Source organism: Protopterus annectens, chromosome 3.part0 (genome assembly GCF_019279795.1).
Source record: "Protopterus annectens isolate FY-2018-M chromosome 3.part0, PAN1.0, whole genome shotgun sequence".
Lineage (NCBI taxonomy): Eukaryota > Metazoa > Chordata > Ceratodontiformes > Protopteridae > Protopterus > Protopterus annectens.
Genome location: NC_056731.1, coordinates 1,559,238,390 through 1,559,262,105, shown reverse-complemented (window position 1 = coordinate 1,559,262,105; position 23,716 = coordinate 1,559,238,390). Strand labels below are relative to the sequence as shown.

At 39.3% G+C, this 23,716-nt stretch overlaps 1 protein-coding gene across 1 annotated transcript in view; it reads left to right on the top strand.

Annotated features, from left to right (window-relative positions):
* Nucleotides 1-6,036: 6,036 nt before the first annotated feature.
* Nucleotides 6,037-23,716, top strand: part of LOC122797118 (vomeronasal type-2 receptor 26-like) — a 130,222-nt gene continuing 112,542 nt past the window's right edge. Inside the window, exon 1 of the mRNA XM_044065914.1 lies at nucleotides 6,037-6,594. Coding sequence (XP_043921849.1) covers nucleotides 6,037-6,594 — 558 coding nt within the window. The remainder of the gene's footprint in view (nucleotides 6,595-23,716) is intronic.

Sequence of the window (23,716 nt, the reverse complement as noted above, 5' to 3'; positions counted from 1 at the left end):
GTTTCAAATAAAATGTCAGATATTCCGATAAGGGTTCCGTCAAGGACCCATGTCCAGTCACAATAGGTCGCCAGGGGATTACTAGCATTTTTATGTATTTTGGGGAGCATATAAAGAAATTGTTTTTGAGGGGATGACACCATCAGTTGTTCTTTAGTAGCCTGTTGGATAATACCCTCCTCTACTGCTGATGTTAAAATTCATCAATCTTATGCTGTAAATTGGAGGTTGGGTCCAAAGGCATGGCCATATAGTGGTCTCTATTCCCCAACTGTCTCATGGCCTCATGGTCATAAGAATCCTTGTTCTGAATCACCACCGCCCCACCTTTGTCTGACTGTGTGATCACCACATTTTTATTTTTAGCTAACTCATCCAGACTACACATTTCATCCCTAGATAAATTGTTATAAGACAGAGGAAAATCCTTGTAGTGATAGTGTAGATCATATAAAACATTCTTTTGAAAAACACCCACCAATTGAGACATGGGGGGATTAAAAGCCGATTTCTTAAATTTAAACTCATCAGATCTATGACCATCACTATCAGCAAACAACAGTTTTAAATTCAATAGTCTACAAAAGTTAACCACATCCAAGGCTAAAGACTGTTCAGGTACAAAAAAACCGGGGACAAAGTTTAACCCTTTATTTAATAATAAACCCTGTGTAGTGGTTAGCTCAATAGAAGAAATATTGTGAACATTGGAAGAAAACATTACTGTGCTGTCATCAGTTTCAATAGAGCATCCATGCTTTGCTTGGGCGTGTCCTTTCCTATGTTTCCGCCCCCCTCGTCTGTAAGTGCGGCGGAAGGGTGTGACAAGTTGTCACGTTTAGCATTAGGTAAAACATCAGACTGGTTCTCCTCAAATTCCCCTTCAGTGTTGGATGAAAATTCATCACCTGAAGTAAAATTAGAAGATTCAGAGGTATTCTTAAGAATTGATTTGGGTCTTTTTCTTTTTGGGGTAGAGAATCGCTTAACACCCCTATCATGCTCGCCAGACACCCTGAACGAAACATTTTTAGAGCTATCAAAAGGTTTCCCCCTTTCGTAGTCCCCAACATCTCTAAAGAATTTTTTAATCTTCCTTTCTTTAAGTACCAATTCCATCTTGGAGAGGTCAGACGTAAGTCTTTTAATCTGTGTAGAAAAAGAGTCACAAGTTTCAAACTTGCTAGTATCAGCACATATAGTTTCAAGATCTTTAACCCCTTTCTGCACTTTCCGTTCATAAAAAGCTGTTAATGCATCAACAAACTTGGAACTGGCCAACTGTTGGACCTGTCCCCAATCTTCCAATAGTTTATCATCAATATCAGAGACCAAGGGTTGAACCTTAACCCTAAGGCCCGTGGGGTAATGTTTTTACGTTGATAAGCTTTAAATAAACGTAGGTGCCAAACATTAGTCCTAACCATTCGCATGTTTTTGCTAAGTAAACCAAAAAACACGTCACATTCACTATTGGATGCATTGGACGGAGGAACATGTGTAGAGCCCAATGGGCCTAAACCAAAACTGATAGATCATCCATATCGGATGATAACCCCTGAATAAGGGGTGATAATGCCATAATTTTAATGCAAAGGACTTATTCAAATACAACAAAATAATGTCTATATATAAATATATAGAGGTATATATTCACTATACTTGACCACTATCACAATACAACCAACACACCAGCAACACAATAATTGGGAATATCAACCAGTATTGACAACAATACTTAATAAATCTGGGGTTCGGACCTGTTCATATGCAAAAACCACCAAAAAAACCTAATACCATAACAGTCCTGAAGGCCCTAAATTCAGGCTTCACACTGTGTATAGGTTAGAAGAAATGAAAACATTCATTAGTCCATACAAATACAATAAGCAGCCAGAAAACCAAAAAATAACACACTGCGTACTTGCATAGGCCAAATATATTGAAATGCAAAGAACAAAAGGTCCAAAACCCCAATTCACATATAAAAAATAAATAAAAAAACCAAAAAAACAAAAAAATATAAAAAAAATATAAATAACAAGGAAAATACCCAAAATTGAGCCGGAGTGTGACAGTACAGTGGTCAAAATACTACATATATGAATATATACAAAAATCTCTATATATGAACCAAGTCCAGTGCATAAAATTAATACAGATGGTAAAGGCAATATGGACCCAAATATAGCATAACCCTAAAAAAGTGCCTCCCCTACTTATCCAACCATTTCAATGTCAACCCCACCAGTTGAAACGTGATAGATATAATATTGCAGTTAGGGAAAAACACCCCAACAACCCAACACGAATATCCAATCAGAATATTCAAAATGTATATGAGGAGAACCAGAAGATGTAATATTCAACTGTTATAGCAAAAAAATATATGTATATATATATACATATATCATAACACCTACAGGTGTAAACGATCACATTCAATATTCACTGTATAACAACCAACTTAATAAAAATTTTAGTCATAAAATATGACATATAAATCTAAAATACATATCTATTTAACCACAATAATGTATGGAAATAAACCCATGCATGAATGCACCCAAAAGAACAAACACACTTTCCAAAAGGCGACCAGAATAGATTACATACATAAAGAATTATAACATATAGCAAATTACAAAAATACAAACAGTGAATAAATTCACCTCAAATACACCATAGTCCAGAGTCCAAGAGTCATGTATCGAAAATCATCGGAGCCAAATAGTCTCACATAATATAGGGCTTAGGGCAAGCCACGAACCACAGTAAAACATCAATTCGTACGAAAGAATCCCAAATGTTCCTGAGCCTATTGCACAGTCCACATTAGGAAAAAAATAGCACCGACCATCCAGCGATATATCATACCAGCTGAACACCAGCAAACTGGCATGAAACTCAATATAAACAAGACCAAACCATAAGGGAAACGCCGTAGATATGTATTAACAGCTCTCCATATAGCCGCTAAAATTCAGGCTTGTCTCTTCGTGACCGAACCGTCACACAGGTTGAAAACAAGCCGGAAATTTGTGTCACTGAGGAAGGCTCTGTTGAGCCGAAACCGGTCTGTATATTTGTTATCTGAGGGATTTTTCTCTCAGGTTTTATGCATTAAACTATTGTTGCTGATACCTACAGCTGCTGGCTTCTATTGTGTGGATTTACATGTGTTTGTGCCGTGCAGTGGTCTTTCGTGCATCCTTTTTTGGACTTTCGGTTTATGGGTTTGGATGCTGGGGACCGTCGTTGGTGTCCGTTAGCTATCTTAGCTATTTTGGTGGCTTGTGAAGGTTTCTACATGTATTAGAACATCTATTTTGGTGTGAGATACATTTCTTGCCGGTGGAAGCATTGCCGGATATACGTTGTTTCACTTCCGGCTTGTTTTCAACCTGTGTGACGGTTCGGTCACGAAGAGACAAGCCTGAATTTTAGCGGCTATATGGAGAGCTGTTAATACATATCTACGGCGTTTCCCTTATGGTTTGGTCTTGTTTATATTGAGTTTCATGCCAGTTTGCTGGTGTTCAGCTGGTATGATATATCGCTGGATGGTCGGTGCTATTTTTTTCCTAATGTGGACTGTGCAATAGGCTCAGGAACATTTGGGATTCTTTCGTACGAATTGATGTTTTACTGTGGTTCGTGGCTTGCCCTAAGCCCTATATTATGTGAGACTATTTGGCTCCGATGATTTTCGATACATGACTCTTGGACTCTGGACTATGGTGTATTTGAGGTGAATTTATTCACTGTTTGTATTTTTGTAATTTGCTATATGTTATAATTCTTTATGTATGTAATCTATTCTGGTCGCCTTTTGGAAAGTGTGTTTGTTCTTTTGGGTGCATTCATGCATGGGTTTATTTCCATACATTATTGTGGTTAAATAGATATGTATTTTAGATTTATATGTCATATTTTATGACTAAAATTTTTATTAAGTTGGTTGTTATACAGTGAATATTGAATGTGATCGTTTACACCTGTAAGTGTTATGATATATGTATATATATATATACATATATTTTTTTGCTATAACAGTTGAATATTACATCTTCTGGTTCTCCTCATATACATTTTGAATATTCTGATTGGATATTCGTGTTGGGTTGTTGGGGTGTTTTTCCCTAACTACAATATTATATCTATCACGTTTCAACTGGTGGGGTTGACATTGAAATGGTTGGATAAGTAGGGGAGGCGCTTTTTTAGGGTTATGCTATATTTGGGTCCATATTGCCTTTACCATCTGTATTAATTTTATGCACTGGACTTGGTTCATATATAGAGATTTTTGTATATATTCATATATGTAGTATTTTGACCACTGTACTGTCACACTCCGGCTCAATTTTGGGTATTTTCCTTGTTATTTATATTTTTTTATATTTTTTTGTTTTTGGGTTTTTTTATTTATTTTTTTATATGTGAATTGGGGTTTTGGACCTTTTGTTCTTTGCATTTCAATATATTTGGCCTATGCAAGTACGCAGTGTGTTATTTTTGGTTTTCTGGCTGCTTATTGTATTTGTATGGACTAATGAATGTTTTCATTTCTTCTAACCTATACACAGTGTGAAGCCTGAATTTAGGGCCTTCAGGACTGTTATGGTATTAGGTTTTTTTGGTGGTTTTTGCATATGAACAGGTTCGAACCCCAGATTTATTAAGTATTGTTGTCAATACTGGTTGATATTCCCAATTATTGTGTTGCTGGTGTGTTGGTTGTATTGTGATAGTGGTCAAGTATAGTGAATATATACCTCTATATATTTATATATAGACATTATTTTGTTGTATTTGAATAAGTCCTTTGCATTAAAATTATGGCATTATCACCCCTTATTCAGGGGTTATCATCCGATATGGATGATCTATCAGTTTTTGGTTTAGGCCCATTGGGCTCTACACATGTTCCTCCGTCCAATGCATCCAATAGTGAATGTGACGTGTTTTTTGGTTTACTTAGCAAAAACATGCGAATGGTTAGGACTAATGTTTGGCACCTACGTTTATTTAAAGCTTATCAACGTAAAAACATTACCCCACGGGGCCTTAGGGTTAAGGTTCAACCCTTGGTCTCTGATATTGATGATAAACTATTGGAAGATTGGGGACAGGTCCAACAGTTGGCCAGTTCCAAGTTTGTTGATGCATTAACAGCTTTTTATGAACGGAAAGTGCAGAAAGGGGTTAAAGATCTTGAAACTATATGTGCTGATACTAGCAAGTTTGAAACTTGTGACTCTTTTTCTACACAGATTAAAAGACTTACGTCTGACCTCTCCAAGATGGAATTGGTACTTAAAGAAAGGAAGATTAAAAAATTCTTTAGAGATGTTGGGGACTACGAAAGGGGGAAACCTTTTGATAGCTCTAAAAATGTATCGTTCAGGGTGTCTGGCGAGCATGATAGGGGTGTTAAGCGATTCTCTACCCCAAAAAGAAAAAGACCCAAATCAATTCTTAAGAATACCTCTGAATCTTCTAATTTTACTTCAGGTGATGAATTTTCATCCAACACTGAAGGGGAATTTGAGGAGAACCAGTCTGATGTTTTACCTAATGCTAAACGTGACAACTTGTCACACCCTTCCGCCGCACTTACAGACGAGGGGGGCGGAAACATAGGAAAGGACACGCCCAAGCAAAGCATGGATGCTCTATTGAAACTGATGACAGCACAGTAATGTTTTCTTCCAATGTTCACAATATTTCTTCTATTGAGCTAACCACTACACAGGGTTTATTATTAAATAAAGGGTTAAACTTTGTCCCGGTTTTTTTGTACCTGAACAGTCTTTAGCCTTGGATGTGGTTAACTTTTGTAGACTATTGAATTTAAAACTGTTGTTTGCTGATAGTGATGGTCATAGATCTGATGAGTTTAAATTTAAGAAATCGGCTTTTAATCCCCCCATGTCTCAATTGGTGGGTGTTTTTCAAAAGAATGTTTTATATGATCTACACTATCACTACAAGGATTTTCCTCTGTCTTATAACAATTTATCTAGGGATGAAATGTGTAGTCTGGATGAGTTAGCTAAAAATAAAAATGTGGTGATCACACAGTCAGACAAAGGTGGGGCGGTGGTGATTCAGAACAAGGATTCTTATGACCATGAGGCCATGAGACAGTTGGGGAATAGAGACCACTATATGGCCATGCCTTTGGACCCAACCTCCAATTTACAGCGTAAGATTGATGAATTTTTAACATCAGCAGTAGAGGAGGGTATTATCCAACAGGCTACTAAAGAACAACTGATGGTGTCATCCCCTCAAAAACAATTTCTTTATATGCTCCCCAAAATACATAAAAATGCTAGTAATCCCCCTGGCCGACCTATTGTGTCTGGACATGGGTCCTTGACGGAACCCTTATCGGAATATCTGACATTTTATTTGAAACCCTTATTAGGGTTTATTAGAGCTCGTATCCAGGATACCACACAGTTTTTGGAGATTATTGGTGACATCCAATTGGAGCCAGAATGGCTACTATGTACCCTTGATATTACGTCCCTTTATACCAACATTCCACACTGGGCAGGCCTACAAGCACTAGAATATTGGTTGGTGAGATCTGATTTATACAAACCAGGTTTTAATACTTTCCTGGTTTGTCTTACTGAATATGTGCTAACCAGTAACATCTTCTATTATCAGAATAAGTGCTTTTGGCAAACCAAAGGAACTGCTATGGGTGCATCTTTTGCACCCATTTATGCAGATCTATTTATGGCGTATATCGAGGAGATCATTATTTATGATGCTAGTCATAACATCTACATGTGTGAAATGGATATGTGGCGTCGATATCTGGATGATTGTTGGTTGGTGTGGAGGGCTGATGAGCAGTATCTTATGGAATTTCTTGATTATCTTACTAATAACATATGGGGTATAGAATTCAAGATCAGTTTTGATAGGTCCAATATAATTTTTTTGGATGTTGAAATTCATAGAAATATGGATAATACTCTATCCACTACCCTATTCAGGAAATTTCCAGAGTACAATTCTTTATTGCATGCCACCAGCTTCCACCCACCACATATCATCCGGAATATTCCTAAGTCACAATTCTTACGAGCTAGGAGAATTTGTTCCAATCAAGGGTCTTATGTCAAGACCAGTGATGATTTGGTTGCCAGATTTAAGCATAGGGGATATCATTCAGGGACTATACACATGGCTAAACAGTGGGCTTCTAAATTTCAGAGAACTGATTTATTGCGCTACAAAGATCACAATCGTGATGGGTTACAACAACCATTGAGGCTAGTTACCTCTTATGGACGCAATACTCGAGGCTTTATGAAAATTGTTGATAGACATTGGAACATCCTTTTGGCTGACAATAGATTGCACAATTTTCTTGGGGACAGATGTTCATTTTCTTTTAGAAGGGGACGTACTATTGGGTCCTATTTGAGTCATTATAAGAAGTCTTGGTCTGACCTTAAAGTGTATACTCAATCCACTCTCACAGGGGCTCCAGTGGTTGGATGTTTTTCGTGTGGCCACTGTAAATTTTGTAATAAAGTGTCATGTATTGGAGAATTTAGTAGTCAGAATACACCTGATATTTTTGAGATTAATTTTTGGGCCAATTGCAGTTCTGGGTGGGTTATATATTTAGTGACCTGCACCTGTTCTGCGTTTTATGTGGGCCAGACATCTAGGGCATTCCGTCTTAGAATTGGTGAACACTTGAGTGACATCAAGAATAAGCGTAGTAATAATGCATTGTTCAAACACAGTTTAAAACATACCACAGCTAACTTTATGTTCTGTATTATTGACCACATTAAGGGCAAATGTCAGGATAAAATAAAATGGCATGAACTGCTAACTTCTAAAGAGAGGAAGTGGATAATTAAACTTGGGGCAATGTTTCCACCTGGTCTTAATGACCAATTGTGATTTGGTAATTATGATAGGCTGATCATGTACTGTGATTGGTTTTTTTCACTGATATATATTCTGTTTGAAAGCTTTGTGAGCTGATGTTTTATACTAAAAATTTGTGTCACTGAGGAAGGCTCTGTTGAGCCGAAACCGGTCTGTATATTTGTTATCTGAGGGATTTTTCTCTCAGGTTTTATGCATTAAACTATTGTTGCTGATACCTACAGCTGCTGGCTTCTATTGTGTGGATTTATCTATTCTAGTCCAAATCCCAAAGCAAAAGTATAGTGAGTAAAATGTAAGGAATTAGTCTCAGTAAAACTGTTTATATCTTTCAAATTCACTGCATTAGTCCAATTTCTTGATGGCTTGGCAGAAGATGAGATCCTTGGATCTCCACTTGCATTAGTGTTATCTTTACTTACTATATGGTAAAAGTCCACTCCAAGAATCAGGCTGCTTTTCATATTAATTATCAATAATTTTAAACATTTTCTAGTACATTTTGACTCTGCTCCTAACATTTAATGCATATTTGCTAGGTATATAAGCCTCTTTTGATATTCCATTGCCACCTTTGAAAACATACTTTTGCTGTTATCATATGAGTGTATTATCCTATGCATAATTGTTTTCATTCTCCAAAGGATAGCAGTACCTCTTTTTTTTTCTCTTTAAACGGAGAATTTACCAACACTGAATAGTCTTTAGAACTGAGCCTTTATACATCATCTTCCAAATGGTAGATTTCCTGTGACTAGATAACTTTGACTACCATTGTTGAATATGTTAATGGCTGAGGATCCAAAAGGAAAATGGCAAGACATAAATCACTGCACTAAGCAGTCACCCCACGTTGATTTCATACCTGAGGGCTCTATCAGACCTCAATTAACATGTTAATAAGGACTAAAAAAGCTATGTCCAGTTAGGGGAACGTGGGCTCACAATGTCAAAACAGTTTAGATTTGAGCATTGGTATAGTCTACCACAATTATGAAGCAATAGATTAGCTCATTAAAGTTAATAGGCAGTTTCAGCATTGCAACAGCTCCACCTGAAAGATAACTAGTAGGTATATGGTGGGAAGTTAGAATGGCAGTAATAACAAGGCCTACATACAGGTGGAGCTGTCCATCTACTGCTGGGGACCCTTTGTACAAGCTGAGGATGATCAACATACATGGTAAAATAGCTTACAAGTCATCCTGAATTTTCAGTGGGGGGCGACATGAACAGTTACTATTATGAGGAAAAGTTAGAATTCTCTGTTAGACTCATGTCCCCTCATGACCATATTCATCTTCAAATTAGAATGCAGCCATGATGGCCATGCTGACTGTCATGCCTGTATGCATTCTCCCATCCATCATACAGGTGGTACTGTTGTGCAGGATTTCCTCTTGGGTGCATGGCTGTATGTCAGCAGTAGCCATAATACTGCATGTAGATTCAGTGCCTGCAATATCACTATTACCATGCAGGTGGAGCTGTAGTATAGATGGCTTCAGGTAAACTCTGTGGCTCTACCATGGCCTTGGAATAGTTTGGGATACATCAAGATTCGGTAATAAGATTCATTCCCATAGAATTTTATGAGGGTAATGGATGTTATTATCTATTCCTGGTAAAGTGGGAATCCTTTGCTTTTAAGATATAAAACAAATCCAGACCACTAGGATGAACTAAAATTATAATATTTTACTGCAAAATCCAAACCAGACTGAGCATTTCCATTGTGTAACATTCATAAATGGCTTCATCAGATTTAAAAAATGCTGCTAGCAACTCAACGCCTTATTTATGCTTAACTCTCAATTAGGTAATTACCTCATTACACAACATTGACCATTTAAAGTCTCAGACATGACCAAAATAATTCAATGTTAATACAACAAACCAAAAGAACATTCAACCTCTAATATATATCTGGAGCATCTGGAGCATTTCTCCCCAGTCCTCCGCTGGAAATTGGCTTTGTTCCAAGTCGGACTTTCCCAGTAAACAAATGTTAAATAAATATATATATATATATATATATATATATATACACCTTCTTTCTTCTTCTTCTTTTGGCTTTTCCTGGTTAGGGATCGCCACAGCGGATCACCTGTCTGCTCATGATTGGCAGTGGAGTTTTATGGTGTCAAGTTGTCAGCCCGGCAACCAACCTTCCACAGAAGGCACACATACGCACACACTCACACCTAGGGCCAATTTAGAGTGCCCAATCCACCTACAGCATGTCTTTGGGATGTGGGAGGAAACTGGAGCACCCAGACGAAACCCACATGACCCCAGGGAGGACATGCATACTCCACACAGAAGGCACACCAGACAAGGATCAAACTGGAGAACCTCTTGCTATGAGGTGGCAATGCTGACCGCTGCACCACCGTGGTCGCCTATATTATATATAGATATATATATATATATATATATATATATATATATATATATATATATATATATATATATATATGGATCTACCTGACTAGATCGAAACTTCATAACACCGACAACTACTTCACCGACACCACATAATCGACAGTTCACAAACACGACACCACATACACTCAACACATCATAACAACAAACAAAACAAATCCCCTATCCAAAACCCATACACACAACACAAGCACACCAAAATCCTTACAAACCAACACTAACCCTTACATACACAACTATCTACAACCCTAACCGAAACCCTAACCCTAAGGTCCGTCACTATCGCACACTCACCTAACCCGCGCCCTAACCCTAACTCACTTAACCCGCCCCTAACCCAAAAAATATCACTACTGCACCCTTACCTAACCCGCGCCCTAACCCTAACTCACTTATCCCACCCCTATCCCTACAGACCGCCAACATCACACACTTACCTTACTCGCACCCTTACCTAACCCGCGCCCTAACCCTAACTCACTTATCCCACCTCTATCCCTACAGACTGTAAACATCGCACACTTACCTTACTTACACCCTAACGGCCGTCACTACCGCATACTTACACATCCTTTCCCCATCTCAGTGTTCTCAGCGTCGGTGTCTTCCTCCGTCAGGCTTCTGCCTTGTCGATCTTCTGGCGCTTTGTCGGTGTTATGACGTTTCGATCTAGTCAGGTAGATCCATATATATATATATATATATATATATATATATATATATATATATATATATAAATAAAAAAATTAATTGCTACAAAAACTATAAAGAATAAAATAAAATTTCTATAAAATATTAGCCCTATGGTTCAGCACACTGGTAAGAGAAATAAAATCATTTATGCCAGGTTTTAAACAAACATTCAACTTCAGTTGCCAAATCAGTTCTTTAAATTCCAATAGGCTTTCAATATCACCCCCCCTCTCTTGTTGATTTACTTTGTCAATTATAAAGAAAATAAATTTGTTAAATGTAAGGCAGTTAGTTAGCATGCTTGCTCAAGTCATTAGTAACTATCTTCTTTTTATTATCTTAAGTACATTCCTTTATCCTGTCCTTTAACCTCCTATTCATCTTCCCCACATAAAAGGCTGGACAGGAGGTACAAGTGGCTAAATAAACTACTTTTGTTGTCCCACAATCACATATTCCGGGATACACTATAGATTTACTTTAATGAATAATGTTAACATATGGACTGCCATTCACAAAGCCAAGTTTTTATTCCTTGAAGCATTGCACAAAACCTTATTATTCCCCATTTCTTAGGCTAAAAACTTGGCTTTAGTTTAGACATTTGGTATTGACACATATAAATATAGTAAGGTAGTTAAGACCACCTGGGATGCAGTCTTCACACAAGACTTAAAGGAAGGAATAAGAGAAGCCCCAACCATAGTGTTTGGTAGAGGCAGAAACATTAAAATTGGTTAGAAACAGCATCTAAAACTGGATTGTCTATGGGGAGAAATAAAAAAGATGAGCAAATGTGGGGCATGTAAGTTTTGTAGACTTGTGAGTGATGGTCTGTATGTTAGTGTCATTCATTACAGTAGATCTATAACGTGTCCTGGAATATGCAATTGTGGGATGACAAAAGTAGTTTATTTAGCCACTTGTCCCCCTGTCTGGCTTTTTATGTGAGACAGATGAATAGGAGGTTAAAAGACAGGACAAAGGAACATATTTATGATATCAAAAAGAAGAGAGCTATTGATGCCTTTAGTAGGCACTCTACTAACTGCATCACATTTAACAAATTTATTTTCTTTATAACTGACAGGGTAAATCAACAAGAGAGACGGGGTGATATTGAAACCCTACTGGAATTTAACTAATTGATTTGGCAGCTGAAGTTGAATGCCTGTGCAAAACCTGGCATAAATGATTTTATTTGTATTACCAGTATATTGTAACATAAGGCTAATACTTTATAGACATGTTATTCTTCATAGTTTTTCTTAACAATGAATTTGTCTTTTATATATATTTGTATATATTTTTATGTATATTTTAAAGGTTGAATATTGTTTTGGTTTGCTGTATTGACAATTACTTTGGTTGTGCCTGTGACTTTAAATGATCCAGTGTTGTATAATATGATAATTACCTAATTACTGGGTAAGGATATATAGAGAGTTGAGTTGCTGGCAGTGTTTTTCAGCTTTGACGAAGTCTCTTATGAATTTTATGGGACAAAAACATTCAGTTTACTTTGTTTTTTGCATTAGAATATTATAATTTGAGTTTGTCCTAGTGACCCGGATTAGTTTTATATTTTGTTTGTGGTATGGTGTGTGTGTGTTTTATTGTTTTTAATCCTTTACATGTAGTTCCTTAGCATTGTGAAGTACTGTGTAGGGTGTGACCCACACCCAGTTATGATGTGATACCAGGGGGCAGGGTTGTAAGTCTGAATCAGGGTAATAAAACAGGATGGAAAAAAGTTCACTGTTACTCTGCACTAAATGTTATGGAATCTTTTCTAAGTACTTGCTGAAGTAAAATTTAAAATAAGCGCTTCTGTTGCTTTGGAAAGAAGATTACATACATCTATTCTGTGAAATATCAAATAACTTTTTGCTACTAAAGGCTGTATACATTCCTTGACAAATATGCAGAGGAAAGGCAAAAACATTGTATATTTGTAAGCACAGCGAAAGGATGAAAGCTATAAAATAATGAAAACAGATGCTAAAATGTTTACTTTAGACAAAACACTGAACCTAAGCTTCCCCCTCTAAATAAGAATATTTATCTCTAATTAAAAATATTTATACAGACAACTGCTAATGAATATACAGTCAGATTCAATAAACCCTACATGGTTCATTTACACTGTGTGCGCACTGTGCCACAATGTGTACATGGTAGCATGCTGTTTTGGATTCAGTAAGTGGCTCTACACAGTGTGCAGAGCTGTGCAAACAATGTAGACACTGTAGCATGCTAATTACAGCATAAGCAGCTGAATTATATGCTAATCAATCAATCCAAGATGGAAGAACTAGTCAACAAACTATAAAGCAACCGTGTAAACTTAGTGCTGGTTTGCCCTGTGAATTCCAAAACCTATTGGAATACACCCATGGAAAGGAGTCTATACAAGAGCAATATTAGGGGCTGCTGTTGCTTTAATTCTTGTGTATGTGCAACAGGCTGAAGTCTGTGCTGTTACTGCTGCCACTAATAGACCATGGCCAAAGAGGAGAAGAGTTTTCAGACTCCGATTAACTTATCACAATCTACATCATTTGGAAATTGTAGAGAGCTACAGGGTAGATAGAGACACCCTACAGGAACTCTACAACCTGTGTCATCCTCAACTCAGATCTAGAACAAAATGAGGGGATCCCATACCAGTGGAGACAAAGGTATCTGTAGCACCTAGAATTTTAGCTAACAGAACCTTACAGACACTGACAGGGGACATGTGGGGGTGTCACAGGCATCAGCATCTAGGATCATCCATCAATTCCTGAATACCATGCTCAGACATCTCAGAGACCATATATATTTTCCACATATTCCTGAGAACAGGGCCACAAATATGCAGGGGTTCTACCCTGCAGCACACTACCCTGAAGTACTGGGTGTCATAGATTGTACACGCATAGAAATTAAGACACCACCCAGGGAACAGTGAAGGCTCTACATAAATAGAAAGGGCTTCCACTCTATTAACTGCCAAGTTGTGTATAATGCCAAGGGAATAATCTTGAATGTGTTTGCTGGCAACCCAGACAGTTACCACGACTCATATATCTAGCACACCTCCCAACTGTATCAGATGTTCACTAGGCAGGATATCCCAAAGAGTCTTTAACTGGGAGAATCAGGGTATGCATTGGAACTGTGGCTGATGACGCCCATCAGAAATGCATACACACCCACTAAAGAATGCCATAATGAGGCACATGCTCAAACCAAAAATATCACAGATAGTGTGTTTGGGCTGCTGAAGTTGCGGTTTTGGTGTCTAGATACATCTGGGGAAGCCCTGCAGTACAATCTATGTACATGTACTGAAATATTCACTGTATGTGACATCCTGAGAAAGCAGCTTCAACAGGAACAACAAGGGGAAGGGGCACAGATCCCACCACCAATGGCAAGGCCACCATAGTCACATACAGATGAGGAGTCAGAGGGCGAGTGTAGGCAGGCATAGGCATGCTCAGTATGCTCTCACATTGGCCTAGATGCAATGCATAGTCCAGTCACTCACCACCTAAGGGGCCAAAATCTTCCTCCTATGCACATACATATAGTAACATTGATGCTAGGCAATGCTCACAGCCTTTACCTACCCATGTAATGACTGTGTACTGCTAGACATCAAACAGAGTCAGCCGTAAGCTAAAACTGTTCCAACTGCTGGATTTACAAGGTAAGTGTTGAACCTGGAGGGTATTGAGTAATAATACAAATGAATGGAATAGCCATGCATGTTGTTCCTTGGTAATGCAAGCAAGTAAAAGGTGGGTGATTTGTACAGAAATTACTTTAATATGTGACAGCAGAGACTTACATGACTATATGCGTCATGCATCAAGTAGTAGGCCTCAGGCATCAAAGATTCCCACAGTCACACATGTCAAAAGTACTGATGGTCACCAATTGTCCTCAGTTTAACACCATTCTTTTGAAATGGAAAATCATTAAAAAGAGAAGTTAGAAAGCAATGAGACACATTTCAGTTTCAGACATCACAACACTCACACGATCATTAACAATAAGGATGCAAAAAATATTTAATTCTATCAACTGTCTAACTTTCTAAGACCAAAATATGTCAAAGATACAATTAACAAAATAACAGCACAAATGTAGATATACTAAGGACTAAGTCAGCTATGCAACCTGAGCATCAGACACAAATGTTATGTATCCCTGAATCCAAAATATAGAAAACAAGTGCACAGTTAACATCACTTGCACAGGGTGTTGTGGGGGGGGGGGGACAGGAGGCCTAAGCTAACACAAAAGGTCAGTGAGTGTGTGTTTGAGTAAGAAAGAGAAGGAAGCAGACATTTGGATAAAGTAGCAAATGGCCAGTGAGACAAAATGAGTTTTAAACTTCATGGTTGAACCATGTAACTGGTGTGTGTGTGTGTGTGTGTGTGTGTGTGTGTGTGTGTGTGTGTGTGTGTGTGTGTGTGTGTGTGTGTGTGTGTGTCGGTATGGCTCCTCCAGGTAAAACTGGTGTGTGAGTGTCTTCATGAACACAGCCAAGCCCTGTGATAACTCTATGTCTTGGTATGTCAGACAGGTGTGAGGTATGCATGGTAGAGGTGACAGTTCATCATTGTCATAGCCAACCATGAGAACTGTCTCTTCCAGGTGTTGCCCTGGCATTTCCATGCCCATGGTCAGATGCACTGTTACTACCTGAATGTGACTGATGTCTGCTGGACATGCTACCCTCATGAGGACACCCAGGACCACGAACACATGCCCTGCCATGCCTATGTTTGGACACCTCAACCACTGATGCAGCAGTGGAAGTAATGTCACTATGAGAGCCTGATCAGGCACAGCCACGTCGGCTAATAGCAGATGATGTGGCTGTCCTACACCCACAAGAATGCCGGCCCCTCCCAGCTGATGTTCTGTCACAGACACCTCCTGTTCCAATGTGTCTTTCATCTGATCCATTGAATTGGCAACATGTTGGAGGCAGTTACGCATGTCAGCCTGTGCCACATCTACAACCTTAAGCATTTCTCTGGAGGACATATGGGAACATACCTGTGCCTCCATCATGGCCCTAAATATACAGTGACATGGGAAGACGCACCTGGATCAGATGGACAGCAGACCTCCTCCAAGCACCCCTAACAACCCTCTTGCATGGCATCTTGCACACTTTGGTTATGGCCAGAGTCAAATCTGCATTCTACCAGACATTTCTCCATGTCTCCTCTCAAGCAGAAAGGCATCATGTCACCTAAAAGCTTCTGCAAAGACTTGATTCTCAGGGTCATTGAAGGGGGGGTTGGGGATTGAGAGTCCTGGGTGCCATAGTCCTAGGTGACCTAAAAGACAACAGAGTGATAATACACATAAGTATCACATAACTAAAAAAATCCTGTTTCCAGATAAAACATAAAAGGTAGCATTTCACTATTGCCCACTGAAGAAAGAAAAAAACAGTCAAGCTATAAAAAAAATAGGAACTATGTGGTTGTAAACATATTACATTCACACACAAAGCAAGCTGGATGCAAACAAGGAGAGTAACAATAGAAACATATCCTTGTTTGTGCCAAAATAGAAATCTAACATTGCTCTCCCACCCCAACAGCATATACAAATGACGCATTTTGCTAACAAACCATCAGTGAAATGCTAAATGTGCTATCAAATGAACTGTCCCTGAAACATGTCTAGAACGTTCCATTTTAAGCTATTGCCAATCATGTCTACCTGTGGCCAACACTCCCCTAGAGGTCTATGGTCCATCGTAGATGGCTAACACCCCTGTGTTATTGAAAAAGTAGGACAGTTATCACCATCAGTACACTTTAAGTAATGCCTACAGATAAAAGTAGCATTTTATATATATATATATATATATATATATATTAACACAATTTTATTAATGACATTTTTACCATATGTAGTATATACCTGAAACATGCAAGCATACCTTCTCAAGATCAGTAGTCTTCTGTGCAGATATATACCAAAATAATAGCTTCTTCTGTGTTCTCCGCATAAACAAGTCTCCTCACCTTCAAGTTCTCTAGCTACATGGTTGCCTTTTTATGACATAGATTCAGGGCTGTGAGCATAGTGAAGATGCAAATGAGGTTTGAACTCATTAGAATTGGTGAATCCCATATACTTGCCTCCATGCAGATGTAAACATAGTGCAGCCACTCCCACAGTGTCTGTTGCTAATGGATTGCAACTGTGAATGATTACTGGTAGGGAGAAGGAAACCACAACAGCAATGCATACTGCCCTACCTCCAGTGGGTGTGTCAGCCAGGTTAGACTTACAAAGCATAGAAGTAATTGTATCAAGGTTTGAAATATAAGTAATCACCACACAATTCCTAGTTTCTATTCATTAACATCCAACCTCCCCTTTATTTGTTGACATCTGTATATTATTGCCATTTAATATCCTCACATATTTTAAGGACAATGATACAGAATGCCTTACAGACTGTATGTCTCACACTACTACTCAGATAAAACAAGAATGAGCACCAAAGAGATAAGCTAGAGCTGCATTTTCCAAGCAGTAGTCATAAATGATTGTGTGATCACTCAGTGTACAACATTTAAAATTAATACACGTACAAATAACTGTCACATGACTTGTTAGCACTGTGAATGGTGTTGCATTTGGTTGTATGCAGAATGATTTCAGTTCCCTGTTGCTAAGGTTTATGTGTGGCAAAGAAGGATAAGACACCATTGCTTTTCTTCATTTCAACTACTTTTCTCTCTTTTTTTCTAAATTGCAGTGTTTCCCTGGTGCACCTCTTAGTGCAAACAAGGGAAATGGAGAAACAATGGATGTCAGGTTTAGCTTTGCTTATCTCATTTGTATGGCACTTAGCAGTGCACAAACTGAACTTGTGGCCCAGACAGGAAGCAGACAGAACACCTGAAAACAGGGCAGCTATAAAAGTGTACGTGTCAAAAAGGCTAGATTGTTGCAATTTTCATTTTCTATTGTGCAACAACACTATGCGACATTGTGCAGCAGTTAGCAAGGTTCCCAGCACCTGCAGCCATTGGAAATCTGCAGACAAGATGCACAGTCAATAATTGAAGATAGATACATTCAATTAGTTTTGCTGGGCACCGCAAAAACATGCTAAGCAGCACTGCATGGCAGTTAACACACAGAACTTAATTAATGACTAGGCAATTATGGAACTAGTATGTAATTACTCCTGTGGTAGCAGGTGTACATGTAGAGCTATAATGCAGATAGTCCTGGATTCTATTACAGGGAATGCAACATGTTTTTTTAGTAGTGACAGTCCAGTTTATAGCAATGAACAGAAAAATACACAAGGATTATTCAACATTCTTGTGGCAATAGGTGTAAGTCTAGGACTGACATACACATGGTTCTGGGTTCTAATACAGGACATTCCCAACATTTTTACTGTTATTTAGTTTCCCCTTATATTCAATATCACTTATAATACTTAAGATAGTGAAGCTTATGTGAATTATATGTCTGAGATATAGGACACCCTTATTTTATTTACAGATGTATGACTGAGGGTATACTGTCTGCTATATTTCTGTAAGTATAATTCTGCTATCTGTACTTGGATGACCTTCACACTTAAATGAGACACATACACAACTGAATCTATAAATAAGAACCTTGTGAGGTCACACACATAATGGGTTAACACCTCAGACTGTCAGCTGTATTTATGAATGGGATAAATGTATCACCAAACACCATCATACTAGGTGACTTCAATTACCCTAATATAGACTGGGAACACTACTCAAGCCCAAACACCCTAGCCCAAAAGTTCCTGGAATTCATAAACTCAAATGCCATGGAACAACTAGTCACCATCCCCACAAGAGGAGATAACATACTTGATCTCATCATCACGAACATGGGAGCACAATGTTCAACACCGGAAGTATACCCCTCACTGGTGAGATCAGATCACAAACTAATCTCGCTGGAGGTCCTCATCCCACCCCCACCTGAAATAAAAAGACCACAGTAAAGAACTTCTCAAAAGCCGACTTCACACTTCTAAAGACTAGTGTGGTCTCCTTTCAGGCCCCGAGCCGGAAAACAATACTCAAGCCGCTGAATCACTTACAAACGCCTTCTACCAGCACCTGCAGGACTGCATGGATAAGGCAATCCCAAGCAAAACAAAGACTCTTTGTACCAAAGGCAAGCGTCCAGTCTGGTGGACCCCAGCCATAAACAAACTCTACAACAAAAGGAGGAAGCTACTACAAGATAGAGCAAAATCCTTAAAAGGTAAGACACCCTTGATCACTATAAGTAAAAACTAAGAGCTCTCATAAAATCATCCAAAGCAAATTTCGAGAGAAAAATAGCTAAAGACTCAAAAGACAATCATAAGGCCTTCTTTAGCTATGTTAGAAACCTAGGAGGAAACTCCCAGATATGCTCAGAACTAGTTCAAAATGATGTGAAGATTACTGATCCTACAGACATTGCCAACATACTGGCTGACAGGTTCAGTGCAAACTTCTCCCCCCCTCCCCTCCCAGAGGAGACATATCTATACCAAATGAGTGCAGCCCCCCAAACATCTCCACCGCCCAAGTGAGAACTGCTCTCTCCAAAGCAAAAACACAGCATCCATGGGACCCGATGGTGTCCCCGGCTGTGTGCTCCACGAACTCAATGAGGAATTAAACCCACAGCTAGGACAGCTGTTTAATCAAAGTCTTACCTCTGGATACGTACCCAGGAGTGGTGCACTGCAACTGTGGTCCCACTTCACAAAGGCGGTGCCTCCACAGACCCTGGAAATTACCGGCCCATTAGCTTGACAAGCCTTATCTGCAAAGCCATGGAGAGGATCATAATGGACCTCATAAATAAAGACATACGAATTTGCAGACTTTGGATCCAACCCAGTTTGGCTTTGTCAAAGGCAGATCATGCCTTTTAAACTTGGTTGACTTTTTCAAACAGTCACCAAAGCCATTGATGAGGAAAGGCAGTCCATACAGCCTACCTTGATCTGGCTAAGGCCTTCGATACAATACCCCACTCGGGTATCATTGAAAAACTCATCAGCTTAAATGTTAACCCATACATCACAAGATGGGTTGCAAACTGGCTGAGTGACAGAACCCACAGGGTCAGAGTTGCTGGCGCCATGTCAGACTCAAAGCCTGTCACAAGTGGTGTCCCACAGGGCTCAGTCCTGGGCCCACTCTTGTTTGGCATCTACTTTTCGAAGTACAAGCAAACACAGGAGGGTTATGGCTGACAAAGTTTGCAGATGACTGCAAACTGGGCGCCATAGTAGAAAACACATCTGACACAGATATCCTTCAGAAGGGTCTCACAGAAGCGGATAACTGGTGCCAGAGCCACAGCCTAAAGTTAAATGCCAAAAAATGCATAGTCATACCCTTCGGGAAAAACAAGGTTACCCCTAGCTACCAAATAGGTGGCAATCCACTGAGCACAGAAGAAGTTATCAGGGACCTGGGGACCCAGGTTGATAGTAGTCTGTCATTCGACACCCATGTAGCTAAAGTAGTTAGGAAGTCCTTCTACATTGCCCACCTTATCATGAAGGGATTCTCATCTAGATCAAGGGAGGTCATAGTCTCCCTTTACTCATCACTCATCAGACCAATGATTGAGTACAATGCCCCATTCGGAATGTATCTGACCCGACACTTGCAGCAGCTGGAGAGGCCACAAAAGTTCCTCACCAAAAGGATAAAGGGTCTCAAAAATCTGTCCTATGCTGCCCGACTGAAAGAACTCCAGCTCTATTCAGTCGCTACCGCTTGCTCAGAGGTGACCTTTGCCTAACATACAAGGCCATGTCAAACCCAGATTTGATGAATATGCTTCACCTCAAAAATCTAGATCCATCAGAGCCACAAGGGAGGAGACTTAAACCTCGACACGGCTATTAATAGGACGTGCTGGAGGGATAGATTCATCACCCAAAGACTCCCTATGCTGTGGAACAAAATCCCGGTACATGTGAGGCAGAGCACCTCGCTGGCCTTGTTCAAGAGAAATCTTGACCAATGGATGGGAGATCGCAGATATACCCCAGGAATTACCTCAGTGTCACTGCTCGACAGAGGCACAGCAAAATAATGGGTATAGTTCCCCATACTAAAGGGGTGGCGTAAGCCACAAAACAATGGGCTAGGCTTATAAATGCCCTCGGGCAGATAGCCTAGTATGAACCTATGAACCTATGAACCTAAGACTATGTCTGAGAACCACTACTTCTGTGGCAAAGATGGAAAATCACGATGTGGAAAAAATATTTTGTCCCTTATGCATAGGTTTGAATCCCAAAATCAATTTTATCAGGGCATAAAACCAAAACAAAAATGTGTCAGGTCAATAAATGTATGCCCCCAGTCCATATCTGCAAATTTAACTCACCTACCACTTACTTCCAATTTTAAAAATGTATTTCCAACTATAGCAGCAAACACCCATCAAAATATTGTTAAGTGTCAGATTAACTTTCCAGTTTCAAAAACTGCCTTTCTCCCTGCTTGGCACTGTTGGCTGTGCATAACATCATACAAATGCAGTTGGCATAGTTTCTTTGGTTTACACACTATCAGTAAATGCAATAACAGGAGTTGTTGGGAAATCATTAGCTGCCATTGCTCTATGTTTGGTATCAGATATGTCTAGCATTAGATAGGATGGCGCCTAGTTTAGGGCACAGAAGTGGGGTGTTGATGAGTCCAGAATATTTACTGGATTCATGGTAAAGCACCACAACCAAATGCTTATGCAGCAGGACAATTCTGGCTCCCAGTACAAGTCTGAGGCCATGTCTTACACCTCTGGGTTTCACCATAGGGAGAGTGGTGTCAGTGCTGTAATTAGCAGTGAATTCCACTTTGCAGAAAACCAAAATAAAGACACATTTTTGCATTTATTTGTAGACCATGTGGCTTTGTCAATAATCATTTGTCTGTGTTAGCCCCTCCTCTAGTATGTTATCATCATTGGTTGACTCAATGATTGCACCCAATATGCAAGATTCAACAAACAAAGGCCATAAACCTTAACCTAAACTGTGGAGAAATAGATTCTAAACAGTAAAGGACCTAGCATAGATCCCTCGGTTATGCCATTGATGACAGGTCTACTGGTACAGGTTGATTCACCAACTTTCACAGTATGTGTTCTGTCAGTGAGCCAAATGGTTACCCATCTAATGTCATAAGGGTAAATCCCCAGCTGGGAGAGTTTCTCAATGATACCTGAGTTGGGGATTGTGTCAATACCTTAGGGAAGATGAAGATAGGCAGTATGCACTGTCTTACCATCATCTAGGCCTATCACACAGAATCAATGGGCTGTGACAACATCATAGCTCACCTGTAGTGTGACTCAGCACATACACCCTCTTGACACGATTGAATGCACACTTCAACACACCTTCCATATGGCCTATGCTCCCATAGAAGGATGTACATCAACACACATCCATCAGAGGTGGGGGAGACAGCACCTGATGCATGCATGTATAGACACATCCTTACTCTCCTCAACTATGAGTTGGACCAGCATGTCATCATGGGTCTTTTCTAAATGGACACTAGTAATATCCCAGATGTGTGCAACAGACCTTTGTGAGTTGTTAATGCTACATCATAACTGTTACATCTGGTTAGATATCCTCAAATAGGTCATTGAAGGGATGCATAATGACAACACTATCATCCTGTTGAACCTGACCAGGCCAAGGAATCTGACACAAATGCACATTGAAGTATTCAACCAACAATGTCATATGTGGCCATAAACAGGTATATCACTATGTGGGTAGACCAGTGGATCACATATGTGGCATCTAAATATATTGAAATGTGTGCAATGACCTATATCTCAGGTCCAGTGATCAGGTTTGTACATCAGAGCTGTCTGCTAAACCCTTTTCTATCCATTATTTAAGTCACAGACATCACAAATGATATACACATCCTGCATCCAAACAGCTGTCTGAAGGATTACAGATTGCAGGCAATCATTGACTCCAGCTGTGAGATTCATATAATAGAGACAGCATCAACACACACCAATGGCTGCAGCTACAGCCATGACAACACATGAGATGAAACAAAAACATGGGAGGATTTGTTACATCATGAAAACAAATACACAACCCAAGGATAAAGTAGACATCACACCCTATAAGCAGATGAAATTGTATGTGACTTACTTCCTTAAGTAGAGGGTATGTGGAACGTCCATCAGTATGTCACCATATTGCTGACTATTGTCTTGTATGTAACACAACTACTGAGTATGTGAAGTACATCCACATCAAAGGCCATAATACCTTCATAGTTCACAGTCTTCATCACACCAAATAACTGAGTGCAATGCACCCTTCTTCATGTACCTCCCTACACATCTTCCAGTGATGTGTAACTGAAGTGTACCACCTTTGCCACAGTGAGCTGTCACACTTTTTATTGGCCATACATCGGTATTCTTTTTGTTGCATAAACATTACTGTATGATGGTGCAGAACCCCTGTCAAGGTGTTACACCAGATGCATGAGTGATACCTGTTCCAATGATGCACACAGTACATACATAGCTGTTTGACAACATTGATGGTATG